The sequence below is a fragment of the Myotis lucifugus genome, unplaced genomic scaffold, assembly GCF_000147115.1.
Source record: "Myotis lucifugus unplaced genomic scaffold, Myoluc2.0 scaffold_571, whole genome shotgun sequence".
In the NCBI taxonomy this organism is placed as follows: domain Eukaryota; kingdom Metazoa; phylum Chordata; class Mammalia; order Chiroptera; family Vespertilionidae; genus Myotis; species Myotis lucifugus.
The window spans coordinates 402,047-426,364 of NW_005871619.1; the positions used below are offsets into that span (position 1 = coordinate 402,047).

At 49.1% G+C, this 24,318-nt stretch overlaps 1 protein-coding gene across 1 annotated transcript in view; it reads left to right on the forward strand.

Moving 5' to 3' along the window:
• Positions 1–23,314, forward strand: part of LOC102428439 (interferon-induced GTP-binding protein Mx2) — a 45,530-nt gene extending 22,216 nt beyond the window's left edge. Inside the window, exons 4-14 of the mRNA XM_014446768.2 lie at positions 2,097–2,101; positions 3,447–3,606; positions 5,013–5,151; positions 7,765–7,963; positions 13,301–13,379; positions 15,492–15,614; positions 15,880–16,021; positions 17,046–17,204; positions 17,598–17,674; positions 19,657–19,911; positions 21,582–23,314. Of these exons, the coding sequence (XP_014302254.2) occupies positions 2,097–2,101; positions 3,447–3,606; positions 5,013–5,151; positions 7,765–7,963; positions 13,301–13,379; positions 15,492–15,614; positions 15,880–16,021; positions 17,046–17,204; positions 17,598–17,674; positions 19,657–19,911; positions 21,582–21,812 (1,569 nt within the window). The 3' untranslated portion in view covers positions 21,813–23,314. The remainder of the gene's footprint in view (positions 1–2,096; positions 2,102–3,446; positions 3,607–5,012; positions 5,152–7,764; positions 7,964–13,300; positions 13,380–15,491; positions 15,615–15,879; positions 16,022–17,045; positions 17,205–17,597; positions 17,675–19,656; positions 19,912–21,581) is intronic.
• The last annotated feature ends 1,004 nt before the right edge of the window (positions 23,315–24,318 follow it).

The following is a 24,318-nucleotide window of genomic DNA, read 5'->3' on the forward strand; positions in this document are numbered from 1 at the left end:
CTGTGTGTTCTCTGGGTGTTGGTCAGGCCTGTGTGTCCTCCGGGTGTTGGCCAGGCTGTGTGTTCTCCGGGTGTTGGTCACGCCTGTGTGTTCTCTGGGTGTTGGTCAGGCCTGTGTGTCCTCCGGGTGTTGGCCAGGCCTGTGTGTTCTCCGGGTGTTGGTCAGGCCTGTGTGTTCAGCCGGGATACCCACCAAGCCACACACTTAGATAAGGAGTGATTTTCTGTACAGATGTTCCACTGACTTATATCCTCCGTGAAAGGATAACTAAAGCAGGAAGCGTTTCTGAAGGCGCAGCCCTGGTTTTTCACACGCTCCTGGTTCTATCCCTAAGGGATCAGGCCATGAATTGGGGCTGTGGCTCCCCTGCTCCCCTGTTGCTCAGATCAGGGCTGTCCCTGATGCAGGTGGAATGTGTGATTGCCCACAGACTTCATTGCGGTGCTGCCCCAGAAAGGGGCCGGCGTTTCTCTCCTCAGCTCCACTCCTGGAGAACCCCCGCAGTGCCCCTGGGGCGGCTCCGTCCTAACTTACAGCATCAGTGCCCCTGGAGGTCACAACCACCCAACTCCCAGAGGGCCTTTACCTAAAACTTTGGAGTCCATCAAAAGGGACCTTCTCCCCAGGCCCAAAGCCGTTGTCGGCAGAATTGGTCATAGAAGAATCGCCTGGTCCAGTGCGTTTCCTGTTGCCAGTGTGGACACGGTGACCGCCAGGCGAGGCTGCTGGAGGGAAGAAGGGTCTCCCAGGACTCACGTTCTGTCCCAGGGAAGATGCAAAGGCACCTTCTGAGAGGGGAAGGGCGGTGGAGGTGTGGAGGACACAGGTACCTCCAGGACAGTGGTTCTCAACCTTTTTGCCCTTTAAATATAGTTCCTCATGTTGTGACCCAACCATAAAATTATTTTCATTGCTACTTCATAACTGTAATGTTGCTACTGTTATGAATCGTCATGTAAATATCTGACATGCAGGATGGTCTTAGGCGACCCCTGTGAAAGGGTCGTTCAACCGCCAAAGGGGTCGCGACCCACAGGTTGAGAACCGCTGCTCCAGGAGAAGGCGAGGAACTGGCAGCATCCCCTTAGGCCTCATGCTTCCCCCGAGCTGGTAACCAATGACCTCTGTGTCCTGGGCACGGGGATTCTACGTGCCTTCCCCTCACCTAGGCCACCCTAGGCTTCAACTCATTTCAAGATGCTTACAGGTCTGCTACATCCTGGCTTCTCAGTGTGGTTCCTGGTCTGCAGCAGCGCCGCCACCTGGGGCTTTTGGGAACTGCAGAATCTCAGGCCACAGCCGAGACCTGCTGAGTCAGAATCTGGGTGCTAACCAGACCCCTGACGGGTCACATGCACTTACATTTTGAGAAACCCTGACCAGGGCAGGACCAGCTCCATGATTTAAAGGGATCAGAGTAAAATAGTCATAAATCACTGTGTATTATACATGCATAGTTTGGGGTATGTGTTAAGTATATAGTAAGTTGTATATAGTTCTCAAAAAGAGATCTTTTAAGTGTTCTATAGAGATTATATAGGAAATAATCCATTTTCAGATAGGATATAAGAGAAGAAATCATGTTTCCTCACTTCTAGTTCCCAGGAATACTTCCTTCTTTTCCTCTTCCCTCCCCACAATACCTCTTACCCACAAGGGACAGCACCATAGGGTAGCTGCAAAGTAGTCTATGACCAAAGATAAACAACACATACGTTATTGATGTGCCGCATTTGCTTACATGATCTTGTTTAGCCAAGGGGTCCTGCCCCCGGGGGCTTCTCTGCGGTCCCTGCAGTGGGGCCTGGGTGGCTGGCATTGAGGATCCCCCTTCTCGGGGGTCTATTTAGCTCCAGATTGACCACAGGCCTTCAGATTAGCCCTTGTTTCCAGCGGACAGAAGGAGGCAGAGGGGCTTTGTGTTAGGTGTCCTGGATTGGAGGGGTACGTGTCTACCCTGCCATGAACACACCTAGCAGTGGAATTTCATTGTGGTATTTGTCACATGTGTGTTAGTGTGTATGTGTTAGTGTGTGCATTTATACATGTTGGTGTATGTTTGTGTATATGTATGTGTGTGTTAAAGAATCAGATAGATATAAAGAGTCAGAAGACACTGTAATATTGCCCTGGAACACACACACTTATATTTGTACTAGAGGCCCGGTGCACAAAATTCATGTGGGGGGGGGGCCCTCAGCCCAGCCTTCACCCTCTCCAATCCAGGACCCCTCTGGGGATGTCTGACTGCTGGTTTAGGCCCGAACCCAGGGATCGGGCCTAAACTTGCAGTTGTACATCCCTCTTGCAATCCAGGACCGCTGGCTCCTAACCACTCACCTGCCTGCCTGCCTGATCGCCCCTAACCACTCTGCCTGCCTGCCTGATCACTCCTAACTGCTCTCCCCTGCTGGCCTGATCGCCCATAACTGCTCTCCCCTGCCAGCCTGATCGCCCCTAACTGCTCTCCCCTGCTGGCCTGATCACCCCTAACCGCCTCTGCCTTGGCCCCCGCCACTGTGGCTTTGTCCGGGAGGATGTCCCATCTAATTAGCATATTACCCTTTTATTAGTATAGATTTGTATTTATATATTTTTTTCTGGTTATAGAAGTAATACATAGCTCTATTAGTTCTCTATTACCACATAACAAATTACTCCAAAATTTAGCAGATTAAAACACAAACAGATATTCTCTCACACAGTGTGTGAGTGTCAGGAATTGGACACAGCAGTGATAGTTTTGACTCAGGGTTTTCAGTGAGGCTGCAGCCAGATGTTGGCTGGGGCTGAATTATATCTGAAGACTCGACTGGGGCTGGTGAATGCTCCCTCACATGGCCATTACAGGAGGCCACACTTTCTTGCTGGCTGCTGGCAAAGGTGCCTTGGTCCTGCCCTGTTGTGGACCTCTCCATTGCTGCCTGGTAACCTTATGATGGGGCAGCTAGCCTTCCCCAGAGTGAACCATCCGAGAGAAAGTAGGAGCGAGCCATGATGCCTTTAATGACCTCGTCACACTGTCGCTTCCACCTTATCTATTCTTGAGACATAAGTCCCTCTGTCTGACCCCACTCAAGCCTCCATCTTTTGGTGAGAGGGATGTTGAAGGATTTGTGGACATAACCATCACCACACTCAGTGAATACCCAATGAAAAATATTTAAAAACATAAAGAGAACAGAACCCATCCATAATGCCAATGTGAATAAATCGGATGTTTTCCTCTGGGATTTCTGAGAGTGTATGTACATGCTACCCCTGAGTACACGGACAGCCACCTCAGTGGCCTGAGATCACTCTGCACGTTTCTGTGAAATGTGTTCAAGCACCTGGGACTCTCTGAAGCTCGTATACTCTGAATACCAACAGTCGCCTTCAAGAACAACTGCTTTTTCTCAGGTGGGTCATTAACTTGGACTCTGGGTTTCTCTTCTCTTGGCCTCCATAGCCCAGAACACCATAGCCGGGAATGGAGTTGGCATCAGCCACGAGCTCATCAATCTGGAGATCACCTCCCCCGAGGTTCCGGACCTGACCCTCATTGATCTTCCTGGCATCGCCAGGGTGGCTGTGGGAAACCAGCCCCAGGACATCGGACTGCAGGTGAGCCTTTCTGGAACGTGGGAATGAGCCAAGTTGGGGAGACTTTGAGGCCTCTGCCGGTCACCCCAAGGGCTGTGGTGTGCCTCCCCAGCCCTCACTCTGAGTGACTGGGGAGGAGACTGGAATAAGACCTCCTGGGCATGGGGCTTATACTGAGGATATGAGTAGAGCCTGGCAGATCATGGAAACAAGAGAAATTGACTTGGTGGGACTGGGGGTGCATGGGACAGCTCCCATCCTACCTAAAATAAAGAATGTGGGCCCAGTGTTGGCTGTCTTGAGATTAGTCCACCCGGTACCCAGGAAATTCGGAATTTTTCAAAATGAAATTTTTCCCAATTTTTAGCCCCCAATTTTAAAAAAAATAAATTGTAAAGTAAAACTAGTTCAGAAACATGGTTCTGTGATCCTCTTGTTCAGGAAGGGGATTGACCGCCCCGGGGACCAGCCCCCCGACCAAGTCCCAAACCCAAGAGCCCACTGAGCCTGTTGCTTTCTTTCCTAAAGACCTTCCCACTTAAGGCTGCCTGAGCGCAAAGTCTTACTGGGATGCTTGAGTCACACTTGATCTTTAGGCAAGGCCTGTCTCCAAACTAGCTCTGTCAAGCTTTGCTAAGCCAGCTCACATGGAAGCCGAGGAGATAGGATGGTCTCAGGTGCAAGGGTAGAGCCCAGGGTATGGTGGGATAGGGTTTGTGAGGGGGAGAAGATGAGACTCTTCTATCCTAGGAACTAGGGTCACTTGCCTGCCCTTTTCCCCTTCTATGGGGGATACTGCCAGTGTGGGGAACCCAACCAGAGCCAAACTCGGGGTGTGGCAGGAACCTCCTGAGGGGGTCTCTGCAGGCTCTGCTGCTCTGGGAAAAATCTTGGGCAGTGAAATGTTGGTTTCTTCCTCAACATCCACATCACCGTTCTCTGTCTCCAGGAGCAGTGTAATTCGCTCATTTTCCTTACGGAGTTAGTGGCTAATTCCACACTTCTCACCCGCCAGGAGGGTGCTCATTCATCCATGCCATGGGTGGACTTTCCTAGTACCTCTGGGCTTCTGGGGAAGGTACAGCACATAAAAAACCATGCTAGTAGAGTGACAATAATCTCAGAAGGCTTCCAGGAGAGATCTGGAGAGGAAGGAGAGTTTGCATCTGGCCATAAGAATTGAGTCTTCAGGCGAGAAGCTATACCAGTGATGGGCTCTGAGGAACAAATAGAAAATCAACAGAGAACTCCGTAAGGGCGGGTGGGGTGGCCATTCCAAAGGAAGGGGACAGGCCAAGTAGGGCTCGGAAGTGTGAAAACTGGGTCACGCGCTGGGATGACTTTGGTTTTCACAACGATGGGGGGTCTCACTGTGCTGCTGAGTAATCAGAGACCTGCTCTTCCTTTGTGTGATTCTGTGGCACCAGATCAAGGCACTCATCAAGAAGTACATCCAGAGGCAGCAGACCATCAACTTGGTGGTGGTCCCCTGTAATGTGGACATCGCCACCACAGAGGCGCTGAGCATGGCTCACGAGGTGGACCCCGATGGAGACAGGACCATAGGTAAGAAGGAAGAATCAGGCTTCCAGGAGATGAGAAGGGAGGGGAGATCCTCGCCCATGTGGAAGGCCCTGGAGTTAGGTCCACTGTTAGAGACGCCCACATCCTGCGCTAGATCTAAGCGCTGTTCCAGCCCAAGCTCCATGGGCTCAGGGTCCATCCCTGCTGGTCATCTTCACTCACAATCAGGGTTAGATGAGCCACCAGAATGCGCTTCTTCACCCTCCTTCTCATCGTCCATTGCATTCATGAGCCATTCTGGATGGGGTCAAGACCCGCTTTACTTTACCCACAGTGGCCCAGAAAGGAGAAAGTGACCAGCCCATCAGTTCTGCCATAACACAGCGCAGGTCTAGGACCCCTGGGTATAGGGAAAAGACCGTCACAGACCCCGGTAAACACACTTCCAGGCTAATGTTGGAGCGTTAGCATCTGCAGGATTTAAATTCAAGCAGAACTCTGTGGGAAACTGTGTTCTCCTAAATGTCCTTTCTTCAGTGTCACCCTCCACAGCGTTATAGGGACTTGGTTTAAGAGCACAGACTGCCTGGGTTTGGATCCTCATTCTACCACTTACTGACTCCATGCCCCTGGGCAATGCATTTAACCTCTCCTCGCCTCACTTCCTCATCTGTAAATGGTGCTAACAGTCACAACCACCTGCTAGGGTTGGTGGGAGGGTTACATGAAGAATTATCGCGTGCACAGTTCCTCCCTGGCTTCTCCTCTCCTTCGCTGGCCACTTGCAAGTCACATTCCTAGTCATCTTGGCTGGCTGCTTCTTCAATTCTCTGACCTCTAACTATCGGAAACCAGAACTTGGTTCTGAGCTCTCCCTCTGTCAACACACTCTCTTGAAGTGACCTTATCCATCCATGCTTTTGAATTCGTTCTACATGCCAGTGACTCCCAAATCTATATCTGTAACTTACCTTTCCCTAGACTTGATGTCTCCACTTGGATGTCCATTAAGTGTCTCCGAGGTACTGTGACCAAAGCACTAATCTTGGTACCACCCTCCCCCAACCCAATTCTCCTCCTCCCCAAGGCTTCCCCACCCCTTCACGGCCCCACATCCACCCGCCCGGGTCTAAAGCCAAATCAGAGTCACTCTTGATTCCTCCTTCTCCTTGCTTCTGTGTCTAATTCATCTGAAGTCCTGGCGACCCTGCTTCCAGAACTAATACCAGATCTGTCCGCCCCTCTCCATCCCCACAGTCACTACCTAGACCCAGCCTCCATCGTCGCCTGCCTGGGCTACGCAGACATGCTCAGGTCTCCTGGCATTCACCTTGCCCACAACAGTCCACCCTCCCCTGGCCTTATACCTGTAAAGCAGGCCATGCCCTCCTCTGCTTTTACTCTCCAATGCTTCGGTCTCACATAGTCAAACCCAGATCGCTTTGCCTGGACAGCAGCGCCATCTGGGACCTGGCTTCTGCATGCCCTTGGGACCCCGGCTCCCATCACTCCCCACCTCGTCCACTGCTGTCCAGTGCAGCTCAGTCAGCCAGCTCTCCCTCCACCCACAGGACTGGCTCCTTCCTCTCATTCAGGTCACAGCCCAAACATTGCCTGCTCAGAGGCCCTCGTTGTCCAGCCACCCAGCCTGTAGTCATTTCTTTGTCTTTCTTTTCATTCTCTTCATGGTGTTTATCAATATTAGGTATTTTTGTTTATTTCTTATATATTACTAGGATAATTTATCTGGCTTTTTCCCACTGGAAGGTGGAGGGATATTCGTGAAATCAGGAACTATGCAGTCTTGCTCATTCCTCAGTACCTGCAGCAGTGTGCTTAATAAGCATTCGTTAATTTAATATGTATGCATAATGCATTCAGGAATAAACACTTAAAAAGAGAAAAAATTCAAGCATCTAAAAATTGCTGAGAGTGCCCTTCTCTGTGGCCCAACAGTGGGGTCATTAAATGATGCTTATGAGCTGATTCTGTAGCTGGAGGCATGTGTTTCAGACTGAGGCGCAGTAGAAGGCCCTGTCTCCCCGGCCAGGGGGGTTCTAATTGCAAGCTTCCATTTTCATGATCTTACTCCCTTTTCTCAGACTAGAGTACAATGACCCAGGCTTCTATGAATGAGTTCTGGTTCCGGGGAAGGGCATTCCCGGCTGCTATCTCCACTCCCAGGGGAAGGCCCTCTCCTTTACCAATGGAAGGTACAAACGCAGATTCAGACAAGACTTGGCTCTGTTAGTCGCCTGAAGGTCTGTGCTCACACAAACCTTGTAGTGAGTCTAAATAACACCTTCTGGTAATAGAACAGAAGAGAAATGAAGCTGCTTAAGTGCCAGGGCAGCTTCTTAGGAACATGGTGATGGAGCCGGCCACCTGTGATGCTGCTGCCCAGTGCTGGCACCCAGCAGGCACCCAGCGAACGTTTGTTAAGTCAATTACGCAAGGCAGTTGGTGAACTGAGTGAGTGGGGGAGCAAATCTGAGGGGTGACGATGAAATGAATGAATGACTGGCAGGCACTGGGTAATCAAGGCTGCAGAAGGCTCTGTCGGTCCTCGCCAAGAAAGGATCCCATAGCCCCGCAGGGGTCAAGTGTATTTGAGGAGAGAACTGACCTTTCCATGCCCTTCTTATCATCTCGCAGGGATCCTGACCAAACCGGACCTGGTGGACAAGGGCGCCGAAAAAAATGTGGTGAACGTGGCGCAGAACCTCACGTACCGCCTCAAGAAGGGCTACATGATAGTCAAGTGCCGGGGCCAGCAGGAGATCACCGACAAGCTGAGCCTGGCGGAGGCCACCAAGAAAGAAATGATGTTCTTCCAGACGCACCCGTATTTCAGGTGAGCGCCTGCAGGACCCTGGAGCTGGACTCCACGGGAGCCGCCCCCCCCACCCCCACCACAACTGGCCAACGTGATAACCAAATTGCATATAAAAATTATAGAGTGTAGCGGAACCTCTCCTTGACTTTATTTTTAGTGTGAAATTCATTGGCTTATTGAAACAAATCATTTTTTCATGGGCTCTAATGATGGTGCTGAGTAAAGGTTGTAGTTTGGTGTTCCACAGGGCGTAGGGCACTTGGGGTTTCCAACATGTTTTCACCCGCCTTCTCATTAACATCCCATCAAATCTTAGGAGATGCACATGGCAAGGGAGGTTCTTCCCACTTCTGTAGACCAGGATGATGAGGTCAAAGCAATAATGGAGGGGACAGGACCGGAAACAGATCTCCGAGCCTCCAGAAACCGATGTTGACCATTGTAAATGGTGCACGTTAAAACCCGCTTTAGGGCTCTCTCCACTGCGTTAGAGCCTGCAAAGGAAAGGGTTTTTGTTAGGTCTGATCACATAATTGAATGGATACCTCCTCCCCCGGGAATGGATCTTTAGGCCACTGCACAGTGGACAGTCCCTTTCGCTTAGACCACATTCCACTTGCTAAGACCATTATCTCTCCCCTCTGGACCTTCCCAGGATCCAGACCACCCAGAGGGTTCTCTGCCCAGAAAAGGCCCGCCACAGTCCTTTAAACCTCTGACTCCCCGACCCTGGGGGCTGGTGCCATTTTGGGGCTCAGCCCATATGGTTTTCCAGATGACCTAATCAATTCCTAATTCTTCACCTCTTTTGGCCTCGTGCCTTCCTCCTTCGGCGACACTAACAGTTTTATTAAATATAAATTATCCCGCATGGTGCTGGGGCTTTTCCCACTGAACTAGGCCCTTTGCCCTTTCATGCTCTGCAGGATCTTGATGGTCCTGAGCGGTGGGGGAGCAGCACAGTGAGCCACTCCCCCAGGGGCCACTCCTGCTTGAAGGAGAGATGTGGGCACAGACCAGGTCTGCTACTCGCTATGTGCCCTTGTGCAGTGGCTCGTCCTTTCTCCTCAGCTCAGGGAGTGCTCCACAGCTGTTCCACAGGATTGCGTTTCGGGTTAAATGATAGGACCCACGCTAAGGTCCTGGTGTGCTGAGAGCCAGCACTCCATGAACACCACGCGGCTCCTTCTTTCTTCCCATCTGCCCCACCTTGGAGAGAGAAATAGACCATTTTTGTTATTGTTGTTGTTTGTTTGTTTTTGTTGTTGTTGCTTTAAATATATTTTTATTGATTTCAGAGAGGAAGGGAGAGGGAGAGAGAGATAGAAACATCCTATATAATAAAAGGGTAATGTGCAAATGGACCCCAACAGCAGAATGACTGGGAATGACTGGTCACTATGACACACACTGACCACCAGGGGGCAGATGCTGAATGCAGGAGCTGCCCCTGGTGGTCATTGTGCTCCCACAGGGAGAGCTCTGCTCAGCCACAAGCCAGGCTGATGGCTGCCAGCACAGCGGTGGTGGCGGGAACCTCTCCTGCCTCCTCAGCAGTGCTAAGGATGTCCAACTGCAGTTTATGCCTGCTCCCCCCCTGGCAAGTGGACATCCCCCAAGGGCTCCCAGGCTGCCAGAGGGATGTCTGACTGCCAGCTTAGGCCAAATCCCCTGAGGAGCAGGCCTAAGTCAGCAGGTGGATATCCCCCGAGGGGTCCCAGACTGCGAGAGGGCACAGGCCGAGCTGAGGGACCCCCCGAGTGCACAAATTTTTGTTCACCAGGCCTCTAGTCAATGATAAGAGAGATTCATTGATCGGCTGCCCCCTGCTCACCCCACATTGGGGATTAAGCCCCTAACCCAGGCATGTGCTCTGACTTGGAATCGAACCATAAACTCCTGGTTTATAGGTTGAGGCTCAACCACTGAGCCACGCCAGAAACAGACCGTTTTCGATCGCGTTGGGGGCCCGCAGGGAGAGGGAACTGCTCGCTAAGTGGGAAGAAGATTCTGTGATAATCGCGCCCACGGTTCTCAGTCCTGAGCCGCAAAGCCTCCTGGTTGTGTCCTGCTCCAGGGTTTCGGAGTCTGGGGTGGCACCCAAGAATTTGTGTTTCTATCAAGTTTCCAGTTGAGGCTGATAGTGCTGGTCCAGGGGTTACACTTAGCAAACCACTGCTCACGGGTTTGGGGAAAGTGAGGTCAACTGTGGGCCCCAGGTTGTTCTGCGGTCTCTGGCACTCACTCACCTGCATCCCTGAAATGTGATGTCCTTTATCAGCTCCCCAGTTCCCCCTCCCCCAACCCTGGCACACACCATTCTGCTCTTGGGTGGTGTGAGTTTGGCTATTTTCCATTTCTTTCATAGGTGGAATCAGGCAGTGTTTGTCCTTCTGTGACTGGCTTCTGTCACCTCAGCATAATGTCCTCAAGGTTCATTCTTGTGGTCACAGATGACAGAATAGTCTCCTTTTTAAAGGCTGACTCGGATCCCATTGCATTGTTAAAACAAACGCAAACAGGGGCCAGACGTGGAAATCCCCTGAGCAGACAGAAGCGGATCAGTCACACAGGCAATGCTTAACCTAGCTTATTTTACAAGACAAGCCAGTGCCCACAGGCTTGCTCTTCTTGCTTCTGAAAATCATAAACGAAACTTCAGTTGTTCCCCCAAATTGACATGAGGTAACCACTAACCAGTTTCCTCAGCTTTAAGGATACTCTAATATTAGAACCAATCGCCACGCAGAAGGAGCTGCCACTGCTTTCTCACTCCACGCTGCTCGGCGACGTGTCCCTGAGCCTCACTCCATGTTTGGGTCCGAGTGCTCCTGGGTGGCAAGCTGCCTTGCTGCTGTGTGCACAATACGCTCTTACCGGTTACTACTCGGTGAGCCACTGGTTGTACTTCTGTTTTTTTCTGAACGTCTGACAGCATGTACTTACCATATTTTCTCCACCCACTCGTCTGCCATGGACATGTCGTTTATTCCCACATCCTGGCTATATTCTGTACATATCTGTCTTTATTACCACATCCTGTGCTCTATTCTGTCCATGTCTGTCCATGTGCTAGCACTCTATTCTTTTGTAATAATAAACTGTAGCTTTGTGATATATGTTGAAATCAGGAAGTGTGGTGCCTTCCACTTTTTATTTTTTACTTATTTTTTTATTATTATTATTTTAAATATATATTTTATTGATTTTTTTCAGAGAGGAAGGGAGAGGGTCAGAGAGTCAGAAACATCGATGAGAGAGAAACCTCGATCAGCTGCCTCCCGCACACCTCCCACTGGGATGTGCCCGCAACCAAGGTACATGCCCTTGACCAGAATCGAACCTGGGACCTTTCAGTCCACAGCCCGATGCTCCATCCACTGAGCCAAACTGGTCAGGGCCCACTTTTTATTTTTAATACATTTTTAATTGATTTCAGAGAGGAAGGGAGAGGGAAAGAGAGCTAGAAACATCAATGATGAGAGTGACTGGAGCTACTGTGAGCAGAGGAAGACTACTATCTCTTTGAGATGTTGATTTTAAGGCTTTTGGGTAGATATGTATAAGTGGGAGAGCTGGATCACATGGTGGTTCTATTTTTAATTTCTCGAGAAGCTTCCATACTACTTTTCTTAATAGCTGCACCATTTTGCATTCACACCAACATCGTACAAGGGTTTCAATTGCGCCACATCCTAGCCACCACCTGCCTTGGGTTTTTTTGTTTTTGTTTTTTTATATATACAATATGCATCCTAACAGACTGAGATCCCATTGTGGTTTTGATTTGCATTTTCCTGATGATTAGTGATGTTAAGCATCTTTTCCACGTACCTGTTGACCATTTGCATGTCTTCTTTGAAGAAATCGCTATCCAACACTTTAGCCCATTTTCCACTTGGGTTACTAGGTTTTTGTGTATTTGCGGGGCGGGGAGGGGGTGCTAGTGATTGTAGGAGTTACTTACATTTTTTAAAAATTAACCCCTTATCAGATATATTGTTTGCAAAGATTTTCTCCCATTTTGTAGGTTCTCTGTTGATTGTTTCTTTGCTCTGTAGAAGCCTTTCAGTTTGATGTAGTCCCACCTTAGTCTATTTTTGCTTTTCTTCTCTCTGCTTTTGGGGAAGTCATTTTCCCCTGTGGTTTTTTTTTCCTTTTCTTTTTTTAAATATATTTTTCTTGATTTCAGAGAAGAAGAGAGAGGAAGAGAGAGAGATAGAAACATCAATAATGAGAGAGATTCATTGATCAGCTGCCTCCTGTGCCACCCACTGGGGATCAAGCCCACAACCCGGGCATGTACCCTGACCAGGAATCGAACCATGACCTCCTGGTTCATAAATGAATGTTTAACCACCGAGCCATGCCGGCTGGGCTCCCCTGTGTTTGTTTGTTTGTTTGTTTCTAGGAGATTTACAGTTCATGTCTTTCGTTTAAGCCTTCAATACATTTTTGGTTGACTTTTGTGTATGGTATGAGATAAGGATCCATCTTCATTTTTCTGCACGCAGACATAGAGTGTTCCCGACATCCTTTGTTGAAGAGACTATCCTTTCCGCATTGTGCATCTTGGCACCGTTATTAAAATTGAGTTGACCGTATATGCACGGATTTATTTCTGGGTGCTCTGGTCTGTACATGTCTGTCTTTGTGCTAGCACTGTACTCTTTTGTAATAATAAACTGTAGCTTTGGAATATATTTTGAAATCAGAAAATGTGGTGCCTCCCACTTTTTATTTTTAATATATTTGTATTGATTTCAGAGAAGAAGGGGGGGAGGGGAAGAGAGATAGAAACATCAACGATGAGAGAGACTCATTTATCGGCTGCCTCCTGCACGCCCCCTATTGGGGATCAAGCCCTCAACCCGGGCATGTGCCCTTGACCAGAATGGAACCTGGGACCCTTCATTCCGCAGGCCGACGCTCTGTCCACTGAGTCAAACCAGCTGGGGCTGGTACCTCCCACTTTATTCTTTTTTCTCAAGATTGATTTGGCTACTCAGGGATGAATATTGGTTACAAAAAATAAAATAAGAGTTTGGACAAGTCACTACACTGCTACGAAGTTAGGTTGGTTTTGTTTTCCTGTGGATAAAAAGATCGCCTACTTCATCGGTTTGTTGGAACGATAAAAAGAGAAGGTGAATGTAACCTTCCTAGCACCGTGCTTGCCTAGGTTAGGCTCCTCCCATAATGCGCACTTGTCTTTCTCACCCGCTCCCAGGCTTCTCTGACGCCAGGCGTCCCCCAGGGGCTGAGTGAGCTCACCCACCCACTCACAAAGCCCAGGACTGGGAAAAGGACCGCGTGGCCCTTCCTGAACTCACGTGCGCTGTTGTCTTGTTTCAGAGTCCTCCTGGAGGAAGGCAAGGCCACGGTGCCCCGTCTGGCGGAAAGACTCACCACCGAGCTCATCTGGCACATCAACGTGAGTCAAGGGTTGGCTGCAAGTTATAAAAATCGCAGCCTGCGTAAGTCACTCTCTCGGTCACGAAAGGGCTAAGACACTGCATTGAACTCTCCAAATAAGCAAACAAGCACATTCTGAAAACCAAATAAACCCAATGGCTCCCGGCCAGAAGCTCCCAGGAGAGCGTCTAAAACAGGGGAGGAACAGGGCATAACCTGGAAATAAAACGGGGAATCGGTCAGCACGGGGGAAGCAGAAAGAAAACCCGCAGTCTCAGCGCGGTAAAAGGCAATGAGTGCCAAGGTAACAGATTTTTCTTTTTTCAATGGTCTCTCAACACTTCACAGTATATGAAACATTTTCCCAGCCTCAAACTTGTAAGGAATACGTGTTTGGTTTCCATGGATTCTCAAAAATGGGCAACTGCAGACAAACTTTTCATGATGTTGTTCAAGATGGTACAAGCGTGGCTTAGTGCTTCTTGAGACATAGCCATGGAGCTTGCCTGAACCTTTGTACATGAGGCTGAACCACGGGCAAGACTGAGGGTTAACCTCAGAGCAGAGATGACCCCCGGGCCTGGGTTTCGTCCATGCTAAGCTGCTCAACCGCGAGTCAGACCAAGACAATGAATACGTTTGAGCCAGAAAACACACACTCAAAACATATTTGGTGGGCCCTGGCTGGGTGGCTCAGTTTGTTGGCGAGTCATCCCATACAATAAAAGGTTTTGGGTTCGGTTCCCGGTCAGAGCGCGTACAAGAAGCAACTGATCAATGTTTTTCACATCAATGTTTCTCTCCCTCTTCCCCCTTCCTCTCTCTCTAAAAAATCAACTAAGAAAAAAAAAGACATATTTGATGAGAAGGAGGCAGTGGACCTGAAATTGTAGTGCACACAAGAATCACCTTGAAATCTGGTTAAAGCTCATATCGCTGGGCCCCAGACCCAGAGTTTCTGAGTTAGCAGGTCTAGGTTGGGGCCCCCGAATTTCCACTTGTAAGTTCCCAGATGATCTAGGGAACACACTTTGAGAAGGACTGATTCTAGTGGAATCCCCTCAGTTTGCAGAAGGAGGCACCAAAAGATATTACCCTGTCTAATTGAAAAAGCAAACAAACACATGTTTTTGCAAAAAGAAGTTGCATTTTGCTGACACATTTCTCAGCATTTAAATTTTTGTTAGAATTTGAATTTAAAATTTGTAATACTTTAAATTAATTTTTAAATGTATATCAAGATTCAATTATGGTAATTATAATTTGAAATATATATATATATTATATATTTGTTTGTTTTGTTTTGTTTTAAAGAGCCCATGAGACCTTATTAACTTCTTGGTGTCCCCCACCTTTATCGCCATTTTGTGTAGCCTTGACAAACTGCCTCTTAGTCCCAATGAACGCCTCCTGCTGGGCTGGCTGCAGTGACCTCAGGCACCGAAGCAGAATTGGGGCGAGGCTCACTCAGGCGTCTTTACCTGCAGTGTCCACCTGCGTGCGCTTTGGGGGTGGTGAGCAGGGTGCAGACTGGAACTCTGCCACTTACTAGCTCAGCATGACCTCAAGCTATTGGCCTCTCTGGGCTCAGGTTCCTGTCCTGGAAAAGGCAACGAAGCCGGTGCTTTCCTGCACTGGGGGCGTCACTGAGACACAGTGCGTGGGCCAAAGCAGCCCTCATGGTGCGCTCTAGGGCCTCTGTTCTCATCACCTGCATTGTGATTGGTTAGGACTGTACCCAGCCTGACACCAACCCCCGTGACATATCTTCCAGCAAAGTGCCCTTTATCGGTTTATGGCCTTCAAATGCTCACCACGGCAGTGTTTTACTAGAGAAAGCTGACGCTGTGTTCAGGTGTAATTGATCTGGAGATACAAGACACTTATCTAAACCAAACAAAAACCAGTGTTCCTCACTGGATAACAGAACCACGGATTCCGCAGGCCGTGGGCTGCGCCCTGGCTGCCTGCAGAGCCTCCTCGGCTCCTTAGCGGGCCTTCGCCTCAGCGCCTCGCACAGGAACAGACACTCCCCCCTTGGCCTCCCAGCAGGATTCTGCTCCTGTGCCCAGGAGACCTGTCAGCTCACGTCAAGCTGCAGCGTTTCACTGTTTGCTATTATTTTGTTCAGAAATCACTCCCGCTGCTAGAAAATCAGATCAGGGAGAGCCACCTGAGCGCCGTGGAGGAGCTGCGCCAGTGCGGGGAGCACATCCCCAACACCGACGCCGACAAAATGTTCTTTCTGGTCGAGGTGAGGACTTGGGGGGCTCCACGTGACACTCGGGCCCAGAATCTGGCCGCTCCCTGCGGTGGCCACACCCTTCCAGGTGGCCCAGTGCCTCTCCAGGTGGCCTCTGTGCCTCCCTGCCTGGGTCCGCGGGAGCCCTGTCCTCCCTCCAGTGTCACCTGGGAGGGGAGGGGTGGGTGGGTGAGGTACTGCCAGCCCCCATGCCACCCTGTGCCCCGGCCCTGCTTCTCAACCACAGCACAGTTGAATGACGTTACCTCTTTTTCAGAAAATTAAAGTGTTTAATCGGAACATTGAAAGGTTAGTAGATGGAGAAGAAGTCGTGAAGGAAAAAGAGACCCGCTTATACAACAAACTCAGGGAGGAGTTTAAAAACTGGGTCCTCGTACTTGCAGCCAATTCCCAAAAAGGTGAGTCTTGGGACAGGGCTGCCCCACCAGCAGTGTCTTATTTACCACAGAGGTACTCCCGGCACAGAAAGTGTGGGGAGCTGACTGCCCACACCGAGACCCTGGCCTGCGGGGTGCGGTCACGCATGACCGCCGCGGGAGCCTGCCCTCACCCACTCCGCAGAAAGCAGCTCCACATCCCGGACTTTCTTCTCTCTCATCTTTGTTGTGAGGCTAGACAATCCCACGTTCCCCATTTCTCCCTGCCAGTAACCCCTAAGCTGAAACCAGGATTGAAGGCTTTGATAAGAGTCTCCTGGCTCTGTCTGTCATGCTTCCAACTTCCATTCTGCTGCAGCCAGGATGGAAGTAGGCTGCGTGTGTGTGTGTGTGTGTGTGTGTTGCATCTTTGTCCATTTTGGCACTTGATAAAAACAGCACTATTGCCTAGCCGGCGTGGCTCAGTGGTTGAGTGTCGACCTATGAACCAGGAGGTCATGGTTCAATTCCTGGTCAGGGCACATGCCTGGGATGTGGGCTCTATCCCCAGTGGGTGGCATGCAGGAGGCAGCCGATCAATGATTCTCTCTCATCATTGATGTTCCTATCTCCCTCTCCCTTCCTCTCTGAAAGCAATAAAAATATTTTTTTTAAATGTCTGCCTCTTTCAAAAAAAAAATAAAAACAAAAAACAGCACTACTCATTTCCACGGTAGAACTCCTCCAACCCTTGTTTAGCTGAATTTTTGAGAGACTTGTAAGTGAAACAGCATCTAACTTTTTATTTTCATTGAACTCATCCGCTTCCTTTCTATCAACTATACACACTCAGCTTCTCTCTCAGGGTGATGACTCTCAGTTGAAATACATTTTTTTTTAGAGTCAGATTTTGTTCCTGAAAAGTCACTGTCAGACCTTGTATTTTTTTTTCATTATGAAAAGGACTCCATTTAGAAGCATTGCCTTAGGGTACGTACAGTAGATGAGCAAGACTTTTAAAAATGCTTTTATCTTTAAAACACCCGTGGTTTGTTTCACATTGCAGTTAAAAATATTATCCATGAAGAAGTCTCAAAATATGAAAACCAGTACCGGGGCAAAGAGCTTCTTGGGTTTGTCAACTACAAGACGTTCGAGACCATCGTGCAGCAGTACATCCAGCAGCTGGTGGAGCCCGCCCTGAGCATGCTGCAGAAGACTGTGGGTGAGGACCGCCCCAGCACCGCACGGTCTCCGCGCCTGAGGGAGAGAGAGACGGGGATGGGATGATCAGTCACAGCCTGCAGATCTCCTTTGCCGTTTCGGGGAGCAGGGCACCAGTGCAGTGGGCTTCACCTAGTCAGACCTACCCCTCCCCGCAGCTGTGTGAGGAAGAGATGGGTGCTCACCCGGGAGGATCACGCACGCCCCGAAAGGACAGGAAATTGAGGGCCCCTGCTCAGGGGGGTGGTGACCATGGATTTTGTGTCTCCCCGGGACTAGGTACCATCCCTTCCTTCTCACGGCCTGTAGATCTGAATAGGGGCACGTGCCATGATTTCTCCGCCATTTGATTCCTGCTTGCATTTCACTGATGTTTGGTTTTTCCTTTGGTCAGAAACCGTCCGGCAAACGTTCATTGACACGGCCAAAACACATTTTGGCGAATTTTCCAACCTTAACCAAACAGCCCGGGTGAGTACCCCCAGTTCGCCTGTGGGCACCTGTGCGGATTTATGAGGGTCTAGCCTTCGAAAGAAGGCGGGTGTGTACTGCCAGTTAGATGTGCGAGGCTGGGGATAGCATTGTGGGCGGGCTGGGCGGGCGACGCGAGCAGCAGCGCTGTTTTGCTTCTGCCCGGGAGCTGGGGGGCCCTTTCTGGGAGAAGTGAAATAGCACTGACTTTGTTCTCTCGGTCCCCTGTGGCCTGGCAGGGTGTAACCGAATGTATGACTGTCCCTAGTGACTGGAGGGTATTTTGGGCCTTTTTCCTGAAGGACAGCATTGTCTACTAGTCCTTGTCCAACATTTTTATTAGTTTGACTTAAAATATTGCCACCACTGGGTGGGTTTCCACTTAGCAACTTAGCCACTCAGCCTGAATCCCAGTCACAGTGCAGGGAAGAGAGTGGCTCTAGATAAAACTCTGCCCCGGCCTTGGCCTCAGCCTTGGCCTCGGCCTCGGTCGGCTGTGGCCAGAATCTCATTCCTCACTCTCATTCAGGTGGGCAAGGCAAAGATTCTGTCCTTCTCCCGGGAGACAACTTAATTTCTCTTTCCCTTCTTCACCCGGTCGGTGAAAATTAAATCTGATGAGCCCTCCAACTTCCCCAGGGGCTGTCCGAGCCCCGGGCGCCTCACCGCAGGGCCTTGACATGCCTGGTCCTTGGCAGTCACGTCTCCCTGCCGGCAGCTTCCCGGATGTGCGCCCTGCTTCCCAGGCCTTGGCGCTTGGCCCCGGGTCCCCTGTACTCCCAAGTGCAGGGCTGGTTCCCCTAAGCTCTTCCAGGCCGGCCTGGGCACCGGAGCTCTGCTGCACCCTCAGCCCACCCTGGGGCCCAGGGACCTCCAGCGCCCACCAGGGCTTCACCCCCTGGCGCCATCCTCTGAGAGCTCAGAAGTCTCACCGTAGCTGTCTGTGCCGTGCAGGGCTGTCCCGGCCACCATCCCAGACATACCCTCCGCCATTGTTCCTGCTCCCCCGGAGCCTCGTCAGAGCCAGGGGCCTTGTCACCTCCCATGTCATGCCTCTTGGAAGTGATACACGGGCCATTTCCATGTTCAGGCCCCAAATCTGCAGGGGGGTATAAAGCATATATTCTTGTTTGCCAAATACACTCCATAGAAAGAAAAACAAAGTCCCTGTGAAACCCACCTGCTCTCTCTCTCTCTCTCTCTCTCCCCTGCCTCTCTGAGATCCACCTCTGCCTTCAGTGCACAACAGTCTCAAACTCAAAAGCCAAGAAGTGACTTTTCTCCACTGTCATCCATCCCTTTCCCAGAATGCCTTTGACTGTGTGGGTGAGGCAGGAGTCACAGGCTTTCTGGCAAACAAAGATATCAAGCTCTAACCCCACTGTGCTCATCGGCACTGGGGTCATCCTTGAAAGCTTGGACTCAAGCCAACTAGAGATACAAGAGTGATGGACATGAAAGTGTAAACTGAGCCACAGTCAAGGAAGCAGAAAGGGGGTGATGTGAGAAAATGAAGGTCCGGGCGCAGAGAAAGAGTGGGTGGCGATAGGTGGGACTGGCTCGGGCAAGCGGGGGAGGAACACACCCGGATCAGTGAGGACAGCAGCAAAAGACGGAGGAGGGACCTTCGGAAAGTCACCATTTAAAGCATCAGGCCTCCTTTGACCTTAAATTATTTTTTAAATATGTTTTTATTGATTCAGAGAGAAGAAGGGAGAGGGAGAGAGCGACAGAAACACCAATGATGAGAGAGAATCATTGATCAGTTGCCTCCCGCACACTCCCTACTGGGGATCGAGCTCTCAACCTGGGCGACAGGGAATCGAACCATGAGCTCCTGGTTCTTGGGTCAATGCTCAATCACCGAATAACCTTAAATCATTTCTAATTCTGTGTTCAACATCACAGTACTTCCTGAGTTGTTTAAACACGGAGGGGGGACCCAAACAGCAGTGACGTGCTTCTCTTTCTTCTCCAACCAGAACAAGATTGAAGACATCAAAACAAAGCAGGCAGAGACAGCAGCGAATATGATCCACCTGCAGTTCAGGATGGAGCAGCTCGTTTACTGTCAAGACCAGATTTACAGCGAGATTCTGCAAAGAATGCGGGAGCAGGCTTTTAACACGGACGGAAGCATGTCTCAGGCACCTTCCCTGAAACTGTCTGCTTCCAATAACTCGTCTTCTGTTTCCTCCATCACTGAGATCGGGATGCACCTGAACGCGTACTTCTTGGTGAGTGTGGGTGCACATGGCCCGTGGGGGGCACGCTGATTGAGAGGTGCTTACCTGGGCGAAGAAGGGAGGGGCCCTTTCTGCTCTGATAAAGGACTCATCTATTCTCTCTCATCTTATGGGAACCCTATCAGACACTTCTAGTGAATTTGCCCCAAATCAGGTTCTTCATGTGGCACAGGATGTACTCAAAAGTAACTCCAACCCCGAAGTTCTTTGTAGTCTATGCTGCGCAGGACATGCGTTTCTCAGAGGACAGCAAAATACAACTCGCCTTGCTGGTCATGCTTAGCTCTCCTTGATGTTTAGAAGGCGTTCAGCTCCTGACGTGCTTGATACCCACCAGGTTCACAAAACAGGAATGAGATTCCTTTCCCGAGATTATGGGGCCCAATCAGCTTCAGGTTTCTAACCGCCCGCCCCCTGCCCCCAACCCCACTCGTGGACTAAAGCAGCAATTTTCAACTGGTGTGCCACAAAAATATTTTAAAATATAGTTTTGTTGATTTCAGAGAGAGGAAGGGAGAGGGAGAGATAGAAACATCAGTGAGGCCCTAGCCAGGTTGGTTCAGTGGATAGAGCATCAGCCTGCGGACTGAAGCGTCCCGGTTCGATTTTGGTCAAGGGCACATGCCACATGCCCAGGTTGTGGGCTCGATCCCCAGTGGGGGGCGTGCAGGAGGCAGCTGATCAATGAGTCTCTCTCATCATTGATGTTGCTATCTCTCTCTCCCTCTCCCATCCTCTCTGAAATATATATATATCAGTGATGAGAGAGAATCATTGACCAGTGCCTCCTGCACTGGGTATCGAGCCCACAACTCGGGCATGTGCCCTGACCAGGAATCAAACTTCGACCTCCTGGTTCATAGGTCAATGCTTAATCACTGAGCCATGCTGGCCCCGTGTGGCACAAGAATTTTTAAAACATGCAATACCTGACTATTTAGACAGGAGCACTGACCTCTTTTCCCTTAGATAGTCAATTAAAAAAAAAATGACAACAGCCAACACAACATAGCTGTCCTGTGTGAATGAATCAAAATTACACCTATTTTTTGGTCAGATCGGCAGGAAATGAAATGTATTTTTTGGTGTGCTGCAGAATTTTAGTAATTAGTTTATGTGTGCCATGCGATGAGAAAGGTTGAAATCACCGGCCTAAAGTACGAGGGCACACAGAATGGAAGGTAAACTGCAAAGAAACCCAACTACTGAAGCCTTTTCATAATCAGAATAAAAAGTTGAGTTACCCAGATGTGGAGTCCAGCTGCCAGGCAAGCTGGCCATGCCTGTGGGGAGAGGGCGCGAGGCGAGGCCTGAGGCAGGTCCTGATCTGTCCCCAGAACGGGGCCAGGAGGTCTCTGCCGAGAGGTGGAGCGGGGCCGGGGGAGGGGCTCCTGGGAAGGCTGGGATGCCCAGGAGGTGCTTGGGGTTTGCTGGTCTACCCCGTGGGTACTTAGCGCCGAGGGAATGCCTAGGTGGGAAAACTGGGCGTCCCAGACAGAAGCTCCTCGTGGTTTGATACTGAACACTGGAGTGGCGTGGACGGGACCACCAGGACTTAGCAAGGCGACCATGCGTGCATCCTGAACCCCGAGGCTTCTCTCTGCAACCACAGGCCTTGGGGCCAGACCCCTCCAGCTGACCCTTCCTATCCCCTCTTCCAGGAGACCAGCAAGCGGCTCGCCAACCAGATCCCATTCATAATTCAGTATTTTATGCTCCAAGAGAACGGCGATTACTTGCAGAAAGCCATGATGCAGATACTCCAGGAAAAGGATCAGTATTCCTGGCTGCTTCAGGAGCAGAACGAGACCGCCCTCAAGAGGAAATTCCTTAAGGAGAAGATTTACCGGCTCACCCAGGCGCGGCGCGCTCTCTATAAATTCTCCTCTTAAAGGGGGCAGATAGATGGGAGGGCAATAATACTTGGGAGTTTTATCTTCTGTGCGTTCATTGGAAGGGGATGTGGCGCAGGGAGTGGCTTCTGGTTCGGGGCCCGCCTTTCCCGTTGCTGTCTGTCCATCTTCGCTGAACTGCCCCAGAGTTTAGATCTGAAATCTACACTTGCTTAGAGCTTCACCTGCACCTGCGTGAACAGATGTCTCTCCAGTCCCTGACCCCATTGCCTCCAGTTACAGCTTTCTTATCTACTGCTGTCACTCCTTGTTCATTTGTCTCTCCCCACCCATCACATTAGGAGAGCCCCCGAGAGGAAACGTCAGTATTATATTCTTCTTCCATATTTCCAGAATCTTGCATGGCACCTGGCACACAGTAGCCGCTCAATAAATGCTATCTCATTGCACAAAGGAAGGATGGAGATCACCTGAGGCCATGGCTGGAATCAGACTTTGCTTATTGGGGATGATGTCCCTTAGCTGGTCACTTTCAGATGAATTGGGTCATGCCGCCTGCTGTGATCACACTTCCCAGCTCCCCCTGGGAGAGAAGGACCTGAATGATAGATACTATTATTAATTATATTGTTTCCCTAGTTACAACAAGCTCCCGTTGCTACGTGTTATTTTTTTTACTTTTTTATTGAATTTATTGGGATTACATCTGTTACATGTTAAATCTTAAAGGGAAATTTAATAATAAAAAAATTTTAAAGAAAAGTTATAGAGCTTCACACAGTGGTCATCTCTAGGTTGGAGGGATGTGGCTATTTTATTTTCTTCTTCCAGTTAAGTGGATCCCCACCTCATAGGAATTTTAGGAGGGTTATGTGAAACCATTTCTACAAACTTCCTGTCCCAGGAGCTTGTGTTAAGAAATGCCAGCAATTCTTCCCTCCAGCAAAAACCTCCTTTTTTTCTTTATTTCTACGTTCACAGAGCAGCCCTCAGTACTGAAGCTCTTCCGCCTGCTCTTATGTTTAGTTCTCTGATACTTTTTGAGCCAATTGTTGTTGATAACAGTTCAGTTTTCCCAGCCCCAGTGGTTGAAAAAAACTGTCCTTTCCCTCCCTGTCCTGGCACCTTGTCAAAAAGAATCTGACCATATGTGCGAAGGCTTATTTCTGGGCTCTCTGTTCCATTCCATCAGTCTATATGTCTGTCTGCATGCCAGCACCACGGCTTTGATAACTGTAGCTTTGCAGTATGTTTTGAAATGAAGGAGTGTGAGCCTTTCAGCTTTGTTCGTTGTTCTCAGCATTATTTTGGTTATTTGTAGTCCCTTAGGGTTCCATATGAATTTTAGGATGGGTTATTTTTTATTTCTGCAGAAAATGTCATTGGGATTTTATAGGCATTGCATTAAATCCGCAGATCACTTTGAATAGTATTTGCATTTTAACAATATTAAGTCTTCCATTCCATAAACACAGGATGTCTTTCCACTCATTTATACCTATTTTAATTTCTTGAAGCAATGTTTTGTAGTTTTCATTGTACAAGTCTTTCACTTCCTTGGTTAAGTTAGTTCCTACGTTTTTTATTCCCTTTTTTTTTTTTTTTTTTCTTTTAATATATTTTATTGATTTTTTACAGAGAGGAAGGGAGAGGGATAGAGAGCTAGAAACATCGATGAGAGAGAAACATCGATCAGCTGCCTCCAGCACACCTCCCACTGGACATGTGCCCACAACCAAGGTACATGCCCCCGACCGGAATCAAACCCGGGACCCTTCAGTCCGCAGGCCAACGCTCTACCCACAGAGCCAAACCCGTCAGGGCTATTCCTTTTGATGGTATTGTAAATATAACTGTTTTCTTAATTTTCTTTTCTAATTATTCATTATTAATCTACAAAAATTCAACTGATTTTTATGTGTCCAATTTGTACCTTGCCACTTTGTTAAATTCATTTATTAGTTAAAACAGTTTTTTGATGTTTTATTTGTGTGTGTGTGTGTGTGTGTGTGTGTGTGTAATCTTTATGGCTTTCTACCTACAAGTTCATATCATCTGAATGTTATCTCTTTACTTTGCTTAATTGCTCAGGCTAGAACTTTCAACACTATGTGGAATGAAAGTGCCAAAAGTGGGGATTCTTGTCTTGTAAAGCTATTCTGGTTTTAAAGAACTTTTGTCATATTGAAGCTAAAGATGAAGAGAATTTAAAAGACAAAACATTAGTTTAGGTATTCTTTGCTTTTTAAAAAAATTTGGCTTCTCCCCCTTATTGTATGAGTTAGTCAAGTACAGAGAGTCAGTGGCAGAGCTGAAGAGAAGAATCAAATCTCCTCAGATTATAAATACTGTTGTGAAAACAGTCTGAGAAAACAAAGTCTGGAGCTTAATATTTGTTCCATAAATTGTATATTCGATCTTTCCCTAAATGTTCAATATGGTTCACACATATGTATACACACACACACACACACACACACACACACACACACAAGCTAACTGCTGCAAGAAACACTTTAAGATCTCTGTGGCTTGCCTGGTCAGC